Consider the following 18,171-nt stretch of genomic DNA (forward strand, 5'->3'; position numbering starts at 1 on the left):
GTTACTTACAAAAATATTGACTGTGAAATTTTATTTTATGTGATAATTTAATAATTATGTCCATAATGTAATCAATTTAACTGTTTTTTAAACTGAAATATTTTTTTTCATCACGTACCTGAAGATTACGTGGTTCATAGCTAGATTCAACTCTATAGATCTTCTTTGTCTATGTAAAAAAAATGACAGATCATCAAACCACGGGATTGGGGATGTGATTATTTATTTTGTTGAATTTCTGTGATAACAGGCTGGATATTCTTGCAAATTTTTAAGTAACAGGTGAATTTTCTTAATAAAGGTCATTGTGAGATAGAGAAACCGTAAAAATACTCAAAGGTTGTGACATTTGGCGTGTCTTAGTAAGACGTCACCTTGCTTTGATTACGATAAGAAGTCGAAGACTTGGTGGAGTAGTGAGAGAGTTTTTTGTTGAGCAGAGTGATGGCTGAGACGAGCGAGGCACAGGCGAGTGCGTCGGCGTCGGCCCCAGGGGGCGACGCCGGAGGAGAGGACGACAAACATGACGAGCGAATGCTTGAGTGTAACATCTGCTTGGATACAGCTAGAGACGCTGTGGTCAGCATGTGTGGACACTTATTTTGGTAAGATATCCCATCTTGTATCTCTACACCATATCAGCTATATATGTGGAAATATCAGCTAGCAAAAAATACTTTTCAACCGTACTGTAAATATTGCCCAAATTAATGTATAAAAAGGTATCACCATATACCTACTAGTAGGTGAAATGAAAGCATTTTAATTACACAATTCATGATATACTCCTACTTATGAAAGGCAAAAAAGTCCTTACGAAAGAATCAATAGAATATATCTATTGTACAAACAAGAGGATTATTTCCATGCTTCCATATAGCAATTTTAAATAAAAACTATTTAGGTATAGACAATAGTACATTAAACTATATATTTTTCTTGCAAAAAGCATGTAGGTACAACTGCATGTAATTATTGTACATCACCTTCACCTTTTTCCCACCTGTTTTTCTTTAAATATCTATTGTCTGTAGTAATACTAATGAGTAAATAATTTAACATTTGTTAAAACTAGTTAGACAGTAACTTAAAATATCAAATGTATGAAAAAAGTGACTGTGCATAGTAATATTGAATAAAAGACTTAGTTCCATCCAGTTTTGGAAAAAGAAACTGCTAATTTACATTTTTATGTAATAAACCACAACTATGCAAATATTAATTTAGCTCAGTATAATATTTAATAATTGTATTGCATTCCATAGGTTACTTTATTTGAACAGAAAACATGCAATACATTTTAACAAATGAGCAAAGTAGGTAAAAGAATTAATATTTTTTTTGTGCTATTAAAATACATATTGGTAGGTAGATAATGGTTAAATAAAATCTTGGTGTGTGCTTGTCCAGAATCAGATGACTAGTCAGAAAGAGGAATCATCTTTTTCTTTTCTTATTTAACCCTTTAGGCCCCATAAATCGAAATAATAGAAATCAATAATTAATAGGTTTGATGTGTTAAGATGGTATGACTATTCAACATAAAAGTTTTTGGCTGAGTATAATATTTAGGTCAGTGTAATGAGGGTTTTCGCGTATGAAAGATCCGCTAGATGGCGGGACGTGGATGTGGGGTCTAACTGCTGCGTGATTGGTGGATTTTGACATATCTGTCAATGTCATGTCAAAAATAACCAATCATGCAGCATTTAGACCTCGCGTCTACGTATTGCCATCTGGTGGATTTTTCATACGCGAAAACCCTCATTGATTGGTGGTATCTCGCAGCTGGCCGTGCCTGCACCAGTGGCTGGAGACGCGGCCCAGCCGCCAGGTGTGCCCCGTGTGCAAGGCCGCCATCAGCCGCGACAAGGTCATCCCGCTCTACGGCCGCGGGAACACCAAGCAGGAGGACCCCAGGAATAAGGTAACCTCTTTGAAACATTTGGACTTGTAAAATGGAGAAAGCAGTGGCGCAACTATAGGGTGGCAGGGCTGGCAAAATGCTACGAGCCCCCGATCCGAGGGGGCCCTGACCCAAGTCCTTGATCGCGCGATGCGATGGCCCCGGGGCCCCTGAAAATAACCCTAGATACGCCAAGGGCCCCATGCCGAGAATTTGCCACGGGCCTCGGATGGTATAGTTTCGCCACTATTGTGAATACGTTATGAATATTTATGACCATTCAAATAATAATAATAATCCTTGGACATTTCACACTGCGCCTCTAGTCCCAAACTAAGCAAAAAAGCTTGTACTATGGGTAGACTAGCTAGACAACGGATATAAACATACTTAAATACTTTTTTTTAAATACATATATTTTGTAAATGGAAAACAGCCAGTCCAATGCAAACTAACATAAAATAATCCGGCAGGTGCCTCCTCGGCCCGCGGGGCAACGCACGGAGCCCGAGAACAACAGCGGCTTCCCGGGCTTCGGCTTCGGCGACGGCTTCCACATGTCCTTCGGCATCGGCGCCTTCCCCTTCGGCGTCTTCACGTCTACCTTCAACTTCGGCGACCCGCGGCCTAGTGCAGGTATGTTGGCAAGGAATATAGAATTTACATGAAAACAATACTTACAAAAATACAAAGTCTGAAGACTCGTTTATTAATTCATTGGGTTAGCTGACCTTTCTCTTATTGTATACTAGCTTTCCGCCCACGTCTTCGTCCGCGTGAAATTTTGTCTGTCACAGAAAAACTTTATCACGCGCGACCCTGTTTCAAAAACCGGGATAGAAACTATCCTATGTCCTTTCACGGGACTCAAACTATCTCTATGCCAAATTTCATCAAAATCGGTTCAGTGGTTTAACGTGAAAGCGACGCAGACAGACAGACAATGAGGGCTATCGTTTTTATACTTAACAGTTGGCACCCCTAGCGATTGACAGGACCTTACTCTACAGTGGCGCCATCTTGATGAGTGCAAATGCGATAGTCCTCCTACCACTTTAGCGCTCACCAGTTGGTGCCACTGTCTTCGCTACTAGCAAGTGACAGGACCTTACAGTGGCGCTAACTGGTGAGCGCTAAAACGATAGCCCTCATTACTTTCGCATTTATAATAATTAGTAGGGATGAACACTAAATATTATTTTAGATTATAACCACTGTACAGACACATCAGATTTATTGCTTATACGTTTGCAGCACCGCGCGGCACGGCGCAGTACGAGGAGGAGCAGTTCCTGTCGAAGATATTCCTGTGGGTGGCCATCGTGTTCGTGCTGTGGCTGGTGTTCGCATGACCGCCCGCCGTCGACGTGGCGGCCGAGTGATACTGACCCGAGCGGCCATTCGCTCACTTTAATGCCTACAAGGACATCAGTATCTGATGACACACTCTATGAAACAATGTTGATCGGACAGTGCATTAGTGCCAACCTTTTCAGTCTTGAGGATTTGTAAAAGTTATGGTGTTGAAGACCCTTTCAAATTAGAATCCCTTTAATCTTTAGTATGCCAGTAAATACGTTGTAAATAGAATGAACGTTTAAGTCCACTTGGGCGCTAATGAAGAAAGCCATTAGATACTGTATGTATTTAGTTGCCTCTGGCTCGGTCGTTTACTGTGAGAGCGAAGGCGTACTGCTTTCGCGACTTGTTACTAATTAATTCTCAGATTAGATTATGCTTGCATAGTGGCATACGAAAGATTAAAAAGTTGTACAATTTATAAACATAAAATATACATATTATAAGTGTAACTAACAGGACTTATAACCTTGGTAGGCATTAATTTAAATGGATATTTGCTGTATAATGTACCTTTAACTGGCTACGTCTGCTTAGTCAAATTAGGAGCCGCTGCGGCCACGTGTTTTACTGATGAAGTTGTAACGATTCCCCAGAATAGGTTAAATTACTCAAACAGGTTTCCTATTTGAGTAATTTGTTATAGAAACAAATAATGAACTTAGTTATTCGATTTTTAACGGTCACGCACTGTATAAAAGATTAGTCACTAAGTCATATTTGTAGATTGTTGCCTAAACCTGTACACAATATATATTTTAATATAAAACAGATCAAGTGGGAACGAAGTGTATAATATTAAATAAATCATTTATCAAAATTTACCTAATATGAATTTGCAATGATGAGGAGTCAAGTGTAAATCTATTAAGTCTCACCGTACGAGTGCTTCTCATGTCAGCAGCATTGAATATATTTATCAGCGGTAGCTTTGCACGTAAACGCGAGCCTACTTTTGCGTAAAATACATTATTTCCTAAATCATAGTTGAAAATTTCTTAAATCTAAGGCAGCTCTTACAGTCAACCTAATTGTGGTGATGTATGAAGTTACACTCGGCAAATGTCTTATAATATCAAATAGATTTTTTGCTAAGTGACCTATGACTCATAGGTGACCTAGCGAATTAATCTCACAGGTTATGAGATTGACTGTAGAGCGGCAAAATATACACGTTGAATTGCTAATGTTAGAATGTATAATCTATAGTTATATAAAGCTCGTTTTGTTATAAGGTTTGAAAAGTCGTAATATGACTTTGGATGGAATATTGATGGATAAAAAGGTATGAACATGCATTTACCTTGAAACGGTTCACAAGTGACTAGTCCTTTGCTGGTTTTCGCGGTATCTTTACTATCTACTTGAAGCTTATTTGAATTCAAAAATAGTTTTAATATCCTAATTTTTTAATGATTAGTAAATGAAACAGGCAGGTATCGCAAAAGTCTACTCTCTCTTTTCATTTACTAAGCAACAATTAAGAAATTCTATTTCATGCATTAGGGAACCCATATTCCAATCCCGGAAATCATTCGGGCCTAAAATGTCTGCAAATAGTGAAGGGCTATTCCAATTTCACCTCGCAGCCGCCCCGGTTAATGCTGACTGCTATCTATAATCCCCATCACGAAATTATACACATCGATCTTTATTTACATTTGAAGGATGTTGGATTTGCAAGAGTTTAACTATTTGTAACTAAATATTGATATAATGGTGATGGAAGACTTCATGGCGAGGGATAAAGGGACTTTTGATACTCGATTCTGGTATAATGGCTTGAACGTTTTGTTGAATAAGGCAACGCTCTGGAAAAGCTCTTTCTATCGGTCACTTCTACAGCCCACAAATAAAAGGAAGGACACTTTGATATTTAGAGAAACAGAATTGTTGTGCAAGTGAGCATGATACTCGATGTGTATAATTTCAATGGCGTTTCCTTCTTTCTAAGTTCGGCGGTGTTTAGAGCGGTTGACAGGTGTGCTACTATTGTATAATGTTATAGCTATTCCAAATGAATTGGCGTATGGAAACTCATAAGAACATACTATAAATTGGTAGATAAGTTTTATGTTAATATTTCTGTAAAAATAAGTGTATATATTTGAATAATTTCAAGAAGGATATGTTGTGATGGGATGGAAAGTTGTTTTAAATTATAAAAATAAATATATATTAATGCTACAAAATAGCGTTTTTTTTATTTTTAACTTTTCCTTTACGTACAGAAAAAGTTACTCCAATTTCTGCCCTTTTCGTCTAAAGATTAAAAATAATTGTTTGTTTGACCAGTCATTTATTTTTAAGGAAAATATTACCTACCTAATTTACAAATATTGGATAACTTTTATTTTCGCAAACAGATTTATTAGGAGTCCTTTTTAAGTATATGAATTATTTGCTTATCAGATAAAAGTGGAACTTAATTCTATCGGAACCTAACCTTAAGACTGAATAATAGGTTCTCCTAAATTAAATTGGATAAAAAACTTAAATCGTTAAAATTACAAATACACAAACACATTCGAACGTAAACAATAATTGCAAGTCTCGTTCAAAATATCCTCTCAGAGAAGAGCACTCACTTTTCCGCGTTAAGACTTTCGAAACAAATCTATTTACTCACTGAAAAAAGCAGCCAATAAATTCGTTAAACGCGGAGAAGTGCGTGTTCACCTTAATACATAATAAACATTTACAAACAGTTGAACGTCCCAATCTCTAATCGGGAATTTCACTTCTATTATTATATGTGAATCACATCACTTCTTGATAAGTCGCACTTATACTAAATCCTAACCTAGTAGTCCCTTTGCAAGTTGTATCACCAGCCTAGATTCAGTCACAATCACCATCCAGGTGGAATTTAGGGATTCCAATAAACGTGAGTGAGTTGATAGCCGACGGCACACCGCAACCGCAACAACATACTATTGCAACTGCCAAAATAAGAAGGTAAGTCAAAATTAGTATTTTTGTTGAGTAAGTTAACAGTAGTCCAATTCTTCTTCTTCTCCTCTATGGCTATAGTATCCGACTTCTTCTTCCATTCCATGGCTATTGTATTTCCACGTTAGCCAATGTCATGTGAGCATGGCCATTACAGGATAGATGAAAATACAAATCTTGAGTTTTAGTAGTTACTAAGGTTATAGTCTAGCGTGCCAACATTTAATCCATAGACACCATAGGGATTCATTGACAGTGACAGCTGCAATGACAATTTACTGACACAAATAAAAACTGAGCTTTGGAACATGCAACAAAAAATGTTGAACGTGACTTGGGAGCATTTAGTATTGAGGCCGACATTCCAGGTCTGGCCGTAAACAAAAGAAGATGCAAAACGGCTGAGCTCCGGTACAAAAAGACCAAACTGGCGCTCAGAAGATAAAAAACGGCTTGAACATCTGTACAAAACAACTTCCAAACATTCCGCTCGGCTGCCGTCATCAACCCACACGCACAACTCACTCGCATATCTCGGGCCGCGGCGCCAGCTGCCCCTACTCTATGACGTAGAGCTTGTCTGGCCGTAAACAAAAGAAGATACAAAACGGCCTCCATCGGTACAAAAAGACCAAACTGGCGCTCAGAAGATAAAAAATGGTCTGTACAAAAGGCTTCCTAACTTGCGCTCGGCTGCCGTCGTCAACCCACACGCACAACTCGGATGTGTCAGCTGTCCCTACTCTATGCCGTAGAGCTTGTCTGGCCGTAAACAAAAGAAGATACAAAACGGCCTCCATCGGTACAAAAAGACCAAACTGGCGCTCAGAAGATAAAAAATGGTCTGTACAAAAGGCTTCTTGCGCTCGGCTGCCGTCGTCAACCCACACGCACAACTCACTCGGATGTGTCAGCTGTCCCTACTCTATGCCGTAGAGCTAGTCTGGCCGTAAACAAAAGAAGATACAAAACGGCCTCCATCGGTACAAAAAGCCCAAACTGGCGCTCCGAAGATAAAAAATGGTCTGTACAAAAGGCTTCTTGCGCTCGGCTGCCGTCGTCAACCCACACGCACAACTCACTCGGATGTCTCAGCTGTCCCTACTCTATGCCGTAGAGCTAGTCTGGCCGTAAACAAAAGAAGATACAAAACCGCCTCCATCGGTACAAAAAGACCAAACTGGCGCTCAGAAGATAAAAAATGGTCTGTACAAAAGGCTTCTTGCGCTCGGCTGCCGTCGTCAACCCACACGCACAACTCGGATGTCTCAGCTGTCCCTACTCTATGCCGTAGAGCTAGTCTGGCCGTAAACAAAAGGAGATACAAAACGGCCTCCATCGGTACAAAAAGACCAAACTGGCGCTCAGAAGATAAAAAATGGTCTGTACAAAAGGCTTCTTGCGCTCGGCTGCCGTCGTCAACCCACACGCACAACTCACTCGGATGTGTCAGCTGTCCCTACTCTATGCCGTAGAGCTTGTCTGGCCGTAAACAAAAGAAGATACAAAACGGCCTCCATCGGTACAAAAAGACCAAACTGGCGCTCAGAAGATAAAAAATGGTCTGTACAAAAGGCTTCTTGCGCTCGGCTGCCGTCGTCAACAACGCACAACTCACTCGGATGTGTCAGCTGTCCCTACTCTATGCCGTAGAGCTTGAGCGTGCGGTCCATGCTGGTGGAGGCGAGGTAGTGCGCGTGCTTGCCGAAGCGCACGCCGGTGGCGGCGGCGGTGTGGTCGTTGAACACCTTGAGCTCCTGCCACTGGCGGCACAGGAACACGCGCACGTCTGATCCCGCCACGGCTAGGTACGTGCCGCTCTGGTCGAAGCACAACTCCTTGATCGCGTACCTGCGCAGAACACGCTCATTAGGTACAAATACAAATATTTTATTTATGCAAACACACCGTTTACGCATACACCTTCCAATACAATTGGTAACAATTTATTCGGTGCACATTATATTGCTTTGTTTGCGGGTCCCACACTAGGAATAACCTGTGTCGTGGGCACCCAGTGGTGCTATGTAACCAGTACAGCGACAGATACTCCCCACACGGGACTAGTCATAAGCCGAGCAACGAAACGTTCCTCAGCCACCTATTATGGCTAGTCCCTAACTAGGTAAATGTTGTATTACGACGAAGTAGCAATTAAATGACAGGCATCACAGACAAAAAGGTAGCTCTATCGAATAGCGATAATTAAGTTGTGTTTCATTATCATACTTACATGTGTGTGTAAACAACATGAAAGACAACAATGTATTGTAAAGTTACTAAACTCACAAACTTAAAATTCAGGGTTGCTAATTTACAAAACTTTATGATATTTCGAACTAATGAAAAATCTAACTAACATAAAAGTATCAGACAATATCGATATTTTCATAACCCATCTTCAAGACAAAAAAAAAACATTTGTGTAATAAAACACAACATACCCCTCTTCCAGCTGGATCGTCTTGAAGTTCTTCAATTTACGCAGATCCCACAGCTTGACGCAGGAGTCCTCGGCGGCCGTGGCCAGGTAATAACCGTTCTCAGAGAACGAGATCGACGTCACCGGCCCCACGTGACCAGGGAAGTTGGCCACGTTGCTCTGCTCCTTCAGATCCCAGATCTTGACCTGATAAAATAAGAATTGATTAGCTAATGTGGCACAGACTACACATGTAGTTGAAGTTGTAAAAAAACATCTGTTACAACTGCATGATGCGACAGTGTTTTATCTGATACCGTTTTACAAACTTTCACTGAATCTAATCAGGCAATTAGATACGGAGGAGATTCAATTGGCCACCTGTATCCAATAAATACACTAAGATTTTTGGTTTAAAGGTACCAAATCGTAAAATATACACTGATCCTTGTTTTAATGTAGAATCGTTTCGATCGAGACATATCCATAATGTAACGTGTGCTGGTACTAACCTGTGAGTTCTCTGTTCCAGTACCAAAAATAAGCCCGTCAGGATGGAACTGTGCTGTGGTGAGGCTGACACCTGACGCGTCGCTAACCTGAAAACATTTTTCACATTGTTAAGAGGTCTCAATATAGAGCCCTGAGGTTAGCCATTATCAAGGGAGCTCTAAAAGAATAATTTTAAGGAAGCGACGATAACTGAACGGTGAAGGTATCGGACTGGCTGACTCGTGATACGAGGAACGCGGGTTCGATCCCTACCGCCGCATAACTATTGTGGTAAATCCACTCATGACACAAGCATATTTAGCTTACCATGAGGGGTTAAAAAAAACAATTATAGCCTGACCAGGAACATAAAAACCCTGGCATAGAGGCGCGTCAATTGCATTTGATAGTGCAACACTGAGTACAGTCGTACCTGTGTTAAATTAATAGGCTAACTTTATGTATCAGGATTTAGGATTTCGGGCTAATTTGATATTTTCATAAATTAACGAAAAAATATTATTATAGGTAACCTGGTTTAAATAAATTAAATTAAACCATCAATCGAGCTAGTAGGATTTATTTTATTATTCATCAATAATCAAATTCAGAACTTGAATATTCAACTGCAATGTCTGCTCATGAACGCTTCAAACTGGGTACTTCATTCCCAATTCCATAAAATTCAATACTTAGAAAGTGACAAAAAAAATTAAAATAGGTAGTTGAAACAAACCACAGCTAATTTTCATAGTGGACTGTACTATACGATAAACATGTCAGTCAATTTGACAACCTTTGTCGGAAACATTATTCACTGAAAATATTGTCCGAACCCTTAGTATTTCTCTTCGACAAATACTTTAACACATTGTGAACCACTTTTCTTTCACGACTATAAAAAGATTTTAGCAATTTAATTCACAAAATCAATTGCGCACATTTAAAATAAAGTTTGTTTACACTTTGACAGCAATAGACTGACATGCAAGGTGACATGTCAATGAAGTTTTCAGTTACTGTTGCCATTAAAAGAAATTAGTACCATTAGTTTTCCGCAACATGGCGAGGGTTTTTATGTTCCTGGTCAGGCTATACTCTATTTATTGAGACATGGCGGCGCATATAATCACTTCTATCCGGGCTAGCCTGCGCGCTGTGATAGTCTTACCGATGATTTTAGACGTCAAATGTATGGATAAAATCGATAAAATGGCGCGATAACCACTTAACACGGCGCGAATCGTGCCATCGTGCCATAGGCATAGCCTACAGATCTACTACAGAACCGCTTACCACCTCAATTTATTTGCTATTTAATAAACATCTAAAGTCTGGTCGCTGAGCACGTAGAATTTTGTCCAATGACCCCAAGCTACCTATCCTTATCCCTCACGCGTAATTATATTGCTGTCGCGACTGTGCGACGGGCGGCAGCAGTGAATGTGTGAGCGCGACAGCAATATAATTTCGCGCGAGCGATAAGGATGGGTAGCTTGGGGTCATTGGACAAAATTCTACGTGCTCACAGACCGGGCTTTAGTTTCTATACCTTGGTGAGTAGCGCGCCGGTGCGGATGTCGGAGAAGGCCCAGTGCTGGTCGGTGGAGGTGGACAGCACGTAGTCGCCCGTCGGGTGCAGCGACAGCCCCGTCACCGGCCCGTCGTGCGAGCGCAGCACCGCGCTGGCTTGCGACCTGCGAGGAAACACTTCTATGTTAATACCTTTAGGTTTTAAACCTTTGTTTGTCGCCTGTCATCCGCTTTGCAATGGAGGGAAGTCGAACCTTAATTTCGAACTCCTCCTATGTTCTTCTGATTAATTTCGTTGCGGGTCCAATGACAGTTTAACTTTCCCCCGGGACAAACTTGACCTTCATTAGTTGGGTTTTTGTGGCGGTCAAGCTGTAGATCCTGGCTACACAGGAGTTGCAGTGGTGGGAACGAGAGGTGGGAATAGTCCCGATGTGAATACCCATAGAGCACACAAAAACGTGTCCACCTTGGTATTATACTGGTTATAGCCAAAACTCGCCACTTAACCGGTTGTGTGCAACGTATAATAAAGCGGTGCCTGGCAACCCAGACACAAACACCGGTCTTGACGTTTTCGGTGACAGCCTCCCTAAATTTAAGTCAAAACTCAAGCCTGTATTCGGAACGACTTAGGCACCGAACAAAATGAACAATTACTAAATCCTTTATATTGTTCGGTGCTTAAACTGTAGACTCTATTCAATTGATTTTTGTTTTTTACTAGTGTATAATTACCCTAACATTGCAAAAAGAAATGCTGTGTATACCTGTAATGGAGGTCATATACGTATCATGTGTTAAACCATGTTAAAATGTATGAACTGTATTATGTATGTGACTTTGTTGGTGTACCTAATAAATAAATAGCTTGATAAGCTGTTCAAGATAAAAAAAATGTATGTCAGCGTTATGCTACCGCACCGCGATTAACTATATATACTGTTCCGTTTAATCGTGTACGTTTTTTTTTCGTCGATGTTTGTATTACTGTATACAAAATACTGTGTCATGTGTGAAGTCGCTCATACAACTGCATACGCCATCGACAAAAAAAACGTACACGATAAAACGGAACAGTAAAACGGAGACATGTGTGAACCGGCCGTAAAATAACGTCACGTAAAACAATAACAATATTATTGCAATGCTTCTCTCACTCTCGGTCGTTATTAATACTTGACAGTAACTAAGTCACTGTTACACATCAGGATCAAGCTGTTTGGAAGAGCTTCATCTCAAGAGTGCAAATTCTGTCGCAAATATCAGTTGAAGGCTTCATTAAAAATATTGTTTTTAGCGTCTCAAAAGAATGGGATTGGTTCGGTTAAAATTTCTGTAAATACTTGTTACTTCTTAAAACGAGTGTTTACAGAAATGTTAATTGTTTTTAACACTATATCAAATTCGACTAGATGTTACTCACATTGGCACATTCCATACTCTGATCGTGTGATCGGGCGAGGCCGTGATGACGGTGTCCTCGTCGGGGTGGTATATGACGCGCGTGACCTTCTTGGTGTGGCCCTTGAGGATGGCCACCACCTGCTCCGTGTCCTTGTTGAACACCGTCGCGTTGCGGTCGTTGCCGCCCGTCAGCAGCTTGCTGTGGTCTGACGGGTTGATGTCGAGAGCCAAGATTCCCGGCACGCTGGCTGAGTGGAGACCCTGGTAGGAAGATGTTTGTTAGAAAATGTAACAAGCGAGTAGATATTTTGTAATTTCAAAGAATCAGAGGTATTTGTAATGTGTGTGTTGGAAATTCTACAAACATCTCAAAACGAAAGTAAAACAATTCGTCATAAGTAATATATAGTACTTCTTCTTCTTCTTCTTCTCCTCTATGGCTATTGTGTTTCCACGTTTGCCAATGTCACGTGAGCATAGCCATTACACGGTATTAGTAAACTGTGTTTTTTACTGACATCTGACTTTGAAGACCTTGACTTTCATTAAAAATGTCACCGACAGACGGTTCAATTAAAATGGTCCTTCGAGCCGGATATAAACCAGCGACAACACATTTAGATCTTGACACATTTCTGTGACCAGTGTGCTTACCATGAGTTTACGTTAGGTGTGCTCACTAGCGACTGCGTAAAAAAATGTCATTAAATGTATAACACCATCTCTAGCAGCTACTTCCAAGAACTAAAATCGTCATAGATTTTTTAGTGCATATAACGTAAACTCGTGGTAAGCACACAGTATTATAATGCGACTGACCGGGTGCGATGCGAGCGTAAGGAAGGCTCGCAGCTGGTCGGGGCTGACGAGCGCCTCGGGCACGGTGCGGCCGCGCCGCTTGCGCTCCTGCGTCAGCTCCGTGGCGCGCTCCTGCAGCCGCCGCACCACGTCCGACGACATGCCCACCGCCACCGCGCCGCCGCCCGCCGCCGCCTCCGCCTGGGGACAAATGCAAAGATAACATAAGAAGCGTGTTAACTACTTCGATAGCTTAACCGAATATGAGTTCCCCGGTGTCGTCCAGGCACAACACAATCAACAAAACACAGAAACAATCGAACAGGTATCTTGTCTGCCGCCGCGCTGCTGGTAGGTACTCTGTAGGACGCCGCCGGCCGGTGGTTAGGGCTTCGCCCGGTGTCTTCGGTGGTTCACTTGAGTCACTAACTTCAAGCAAAGTACGGTGGAGTTCCACACACAAAACATTTCCAAAAAGTCACCAAATTTCACATTTCCGTTGGAGCACACAAATATGCCGCCCAAACGCGAGAGAGCGCGTCGCGTAGTTTTCGTTAGTTTGCCGTCGTGGAGCGCGGCGCTGCTGCCGTGCTCATTGAAAGCATGTGTGCCTGAACAAAGCGTTTCATCATCATCATCATCATCATTTCAGCCATAGGACGTCCACTGCTGAACATAGGCCTACCATAATGCTTTCCACGTTGATCGATTGGTAGCAGCGTGCATCCAGCGCTTCCCTGCTACCTTTACGATAAGAAGCGTTTATTTGCTAGAATACAGGTTATATAGTTCTTACAAAAAATGTTAGTGCAAGTATTCAACCTGCATGCAGGTGTGCAAATACATTTTGTCAAGTTGTAAGTCAGTAGGATCACTTTTTATTAACATTATTGCACGTTACACTTCGTTCGTTTCAGCCGAAAGATGTCCTTTGCTGGACAAAGGCGTCCCCCAAGGATTTCCACAGAGACTGGTCCTGCGCCGCCCTCTCGTTACACTTACACTGCTTCAACTCTGCTGTGCTAGCAATATCAGCAGTATCTCCATTTCATTGAGCTCTTTCAGATAAGCTGACAGTTTTTTTTAACAGCAATAAATTGGGAGTTACTGCTGATATCCTAGCACGATAGAACTGTAATATCACACCTGGGTAACATCTACCCCATATGAAGTTGAGAGTCCAACTCCCGTATCACTATAGCACATAGAAATTGCTAAATCGTACAAACTTACTAGTGGGCAAATGCTTTCTAAACCAAGCAAGTTTGAGTTAAAGATTTTATAATGATATAACATACAACATAAACAACATTAAGTACTTATGTGAAAAATTACTCCTTGGCAGCTGTTTTTGTCCACAAAAACATCCAAAGTCAGTACAATAATAAATCAACCTACACAACCAATTTATACCTTTCATGGTGACCTACATACATTAAATATTCCTAATCTAAATCGAAATCATTGCAGACAACAAAGAGGTGCTGAATACATTGTCATTCAGGGGACAAAGTCGTATTTATGCAGAAATCAGAAATCCAAATAAGTTGCTTTACATTTAAAAAAAAAAACAGTAAATGTTCTCAAAAGGGTTTCTCAAAGTAGGGTACACGAATAGCCCTAGGCGTTCGCCATTCCACGGCAGGGGGTTAGCGACAAGATTTACGTAATGGTGGTTTTATGACTGGTGGTGAATTTCCTTTCACAATAACCTGGAAACTAAGGCCCAGACCAGACGGTGAAACGCAACTGCAACGAATTTGCAGTTGCATCTAAGTTTCTGCCATAGCGTCCGTTGAGAGACACATGACGCGACCAGTTTGAAATTTTCAGTTTCAGTTTCATTCATCAGAATCATCACAAAGTTGCAGTTTCGTTTCACTGTCTGTTCTGGGCCTAAGAGCGGTTTGTGGAGCCGAAAGTTTGCGAAACCTGGTATAATGCATACAGATGCAGATCTACAAATGGAATAAGGGAATAAAGATGAGTAATGTTTTGATATTTACCGGGTGCGCGGGCTGGGGTGCCGCGATGCCGGCTTGAGGCTTGAGCGTGGCCAGCGCCTCGCGCGCCGCCGTCACCTCCTTGGTCAGGCGAGCGATCACGCGGCACGCGGCGTCGTGCTGGTACAACGCGTGGCTCAGCTCCTGTATACATTGTTTCAATATTATTATTATCATACACAAACTATCAAGACAATTTGCCATCGGCCCACATTACTGTCATAAAACAAACTATTTAGAGATAGAGGTATTCTTATTTCCTTTCCTAGTAACCTTTTCAATAAATTCAACCAAAAAATTACTAAAGAGCTTGTTTAAATTGTAAGTTACATCAAATCTGATAATAATAACAAATGGATAATAATTACAGATATCATTTCCATAACATGTAATTAATAATAATAATAAATTGATAGAATATTACACCTAATCTACACATCTTGATCATCATTCCAATAAGCTTATACTCAATGAAATGATTTAGTAAAACCCTAAACCTAGTCATCATGAAGTTAATTTGTATTACATAGAAATGTGTCGCTCAAGAGAACAGTAAATAATACATTCCTTTGATTTTATTTGTTTGGCAGGTTTGGCATGTGCTGTTAATTCAACATGTTTTTATATTTAATACCTAAACACAAAACTTGCCTGTCTTGCTGTTTGCAGCTGCTGCCGCTGAGTGAATGTGTGCAGCATGAGCGCGTCCCACTCGTCTTGCATGCTCTTCAGCGTGGCTGGGATGGATGTGGCACTGGGCGGCTTGGGCTTCACTATAGGAGGCGCTACACAGACATGGAATTGCTGTTTAGTTATTTGATTTTAAAATATTTCAATAATATCAGTTCATAACAGTCTTTGAAAAAAAGGCCAAAACGACATTATGTACTCACTTTTGATCTCAATAAGGTCTTCGATCCTAAGTTCTTTGCCACTGATAGGGTCAACCCCATTTTCAATTATGTACTTTTCAATAATACGCTTTTCAAATACGGCCCCTGATGATGGGGACACCACTGGCACTTCAGGAACCTCGTTAGATACTACAAAACAAAAAGTTAGGTTAGATGGTAAGACAATATAAAATTTTTGCCTATAACCCCTTTGAATATTGTATAACACGAGTTCCAGGCGTTAAATATTTGATACAAAATCAATTAATTTCCGTAGAATCAATGGTTTTAAGTAAAATCATCATAACAAAGACACAAAAAATATCCGGCTCGCGCGTTTACATTAAAGTTAAATATTCGCCATAAAACTGTAAAACTATGAATTAAAGCACTTACTGGCACAATAAAGAGCCATTTTAAATCCAGTTTAATCGTGAATTAGCAGATATAAAGGGCAGACACTGGAAAAATGTAACAAACAAAAACCAAAAAATGCTTTTTCGACACAATCCACATTTTTTTTTTTTTTTTGAACAGATTTAACGGCTTCGGATAGTGTCCTTACGGCCAATTCTTTAGTGAGTTATTTCTTTCTTTGTATTTTCATTCATGAGTACTTTCTGAGTGTTTTCAATGGATTTCTGTTCTTCTGTATCTTAGTTGAAATGTCTTCATAAATTTATATGTGTATTTACAATGTACTGGTAAATATGTGGGTACGTCTTTTCATTCGCTAGTATGGATGGCAAGAGGCGGGGAATATTTTCATCTTCTTGATAGATCTTCAGTAAGCCATCCACTAGCAGAAGCCTTTCCAAATTAAAGGCTGGGCACTGAAGAATAAGATGGTCTAAGTCTGCCGCATCTGCCTGGCAAAATTCACATTTATCTGTAGTGACCATTTTAATCCGTTTAAGGTGGGTTGGAAATTTTGCGTGTCCAAGTCGTAAGCGATTCATTGTAGTGATGAAACTTCTTGAGGTAGAACTTTGCGACTTGCAGTACCATGGTTTTCTTGGAAGTTTCTGTTGTATTTGTCCATACCATTTTCCTTTGGTTAATTTAGTGATATTCCACTCTTCATGCCAATTATCAAACATACGGGTTTTCAAGATGGAGTCATAGTCTGAGATGGGTACAGGGGGCGCTGGATACCGTGAATCGCCACTATATGGACTTTCTATCTTCATCAATCTGTCCACTATTTCATTGCCAGTAATCCCAGAATGCGAGGGGACCCACATAAACTCTATTTGCTTGCAATCATTATTCAATAATATTTCTCTTATTTTCGTTATGTAGATGTTGGTCTTGTAATGAATATGAGTGTTTTGAAGACAAGTGAGGACACTCAAGGAGTCGGTAACAATCAAGAAAGTATTCTCATCTCTTATTCCTCCAATATATTGCAATGCAGTATATATTGCATAGGCTTCCGCTGTGAAAATTGATGCGTTCTTATCAAGTGTAAAACATCTCCCAAACTTAACTCTTGAATCATAATACGCTGCTTTAGTGTTTTCCTCAGTTTTAGAACCGTCTGTGTATATCTTCCGATGCCGAACCTTTTCGCTATTTACAAATTGGACAAACTCATAGTTGTTATTAACTTTCTTCAAGCAAACCATTGGTATCTTAGTCTGAATTTCTAATGTACTTAGATCCCAATTTACCCTATGGTCTATGCATTTACAAATTTCTTTTAGTTCATTTAAATGCTCACATTGCAAAAGACAATTGTTGTAATACAAATTAAAGTACATTTTATTACTTAAAATCTTAACATAAAACTTTTCTGTTAAATATCTAAGTCTAACTAAGATTGGTGGAATCCCGGACTCTATTTCTAAGGAATTTATTGGAGTTGAACAAAAAGCTCCAGTTATAATTCTTAATCCCTTGTTTTGAATGACTTCTAGCTTACGATACAAAAAATTACTTAGATATCTCCCATAAACAATAAGTCCATAGTCATAATGAGATCTAACTATAGCCTTAAAGACCATATTTAAAATTTTTGGGTCCATTCCCCACGTAACACTTGCTAAGTGTCTCATGATATTTACAGTTTTTTGCATTTTATCTACAATTTTAAGCACATGAGAATGAAAAATTAATTGAGAGTCAAAAATAATACCTAAAAATCTCTTTTCTTCCACTAATTGAATATTTACAGAATTATATACAATATTTACATGATCACGAGACTGAGAATCATTTTTCTTAGTGAAAATCATGCCCGAGCTTTTAGTGGGATTTACATCTAGTTTCAACTTAACATTATAATACAAATATAATTGACGTAAAGCTTCATTAATAGTAAATTCGGCAAGTGATAAATTTCTATTAGTAGTGTACAACACAATATCATCTGCATATTGCAAAACCGATAATCTAGGAACTGAA

The 18,171-nt window shown here is 40.0% G+C and overlaps 2 protein-coding genes across 2 annotated transcripts; one reads left to right on the forward strand and one right to left on the reverse strand.

Moving 5' to 3' along the window:
- Window positions 1-157: 157 nt before the first annotated feature.
- Window positions 158-5,457, forward strand: LOC135071601 (E3 ubiquitin-protein ligase RNF185-like). The gene is made up of 5 exons (XM_063965361.1): window positions 158-282; window positions 441-605; window positions 1,789-1,927; window positions 2,380-2,542; window positions 3,161-5,457. Exons 2-5 carry the CDS (start codon window positions 445-447, stop codon window positions 3,256-3,258), a joined length of 561 nt encoding a protein of 186 aa, XP_063821431.1. The 5' UTR covers window positions 158-282; window positions 441-444; the 3' UTR covers window positions 3,259-5,457.
- A 2,243-nt stretch (window positions 5,458-7,700) lies between these two features.
- LOC135071600 (pre-mRNA-processing factor 19) lies at window positions 7,701-16,274 on the reverse strand. Its single transcript, XM_063965360.1, has 10 exons — window positions 16,162-16,274; window positions 15,766-15,915; window positions 15,524-15,657; window positions 14,876-15,016; window positions 12,891-13,070; window positions 12,091-12,332; window positions 10,684-10,828; window positions 9,152-9,238; window positions 8,662-8,846; window positions 7,701-8,068 (listed from the first exon to the last, which is right to left on the reverse strand). Exons 1-10 carry the CDS (start codon window positions 16,178-16,180, stop codon window positions 7,855-7,857), a joined length of 1,497 nt encoding a protein of 498 aa, XP_063821430.1. The 5' UTR covers window positions 16,181-16,274; the 3' UTR covers window positions 7,701-7,854.
- Between the last annotated feature and the right edge of the window lie 1,897 nt (window positions 16,275-18,171).

Source organism: Ostrinia nubilalis, chromosome 5 (assembly GCF_963855985.1).
Source record: "Ostrinia nubilalis chromosome 5, ilOstNubi1.1, whole genome shotgun sequence".
Taxonomy (NCBI): Eukaryota; Metazoa; Arthropoda; class Insecta; order Lepidoptera; family Crambidae; genus Ostrinia; species Ostrinia nubilalis.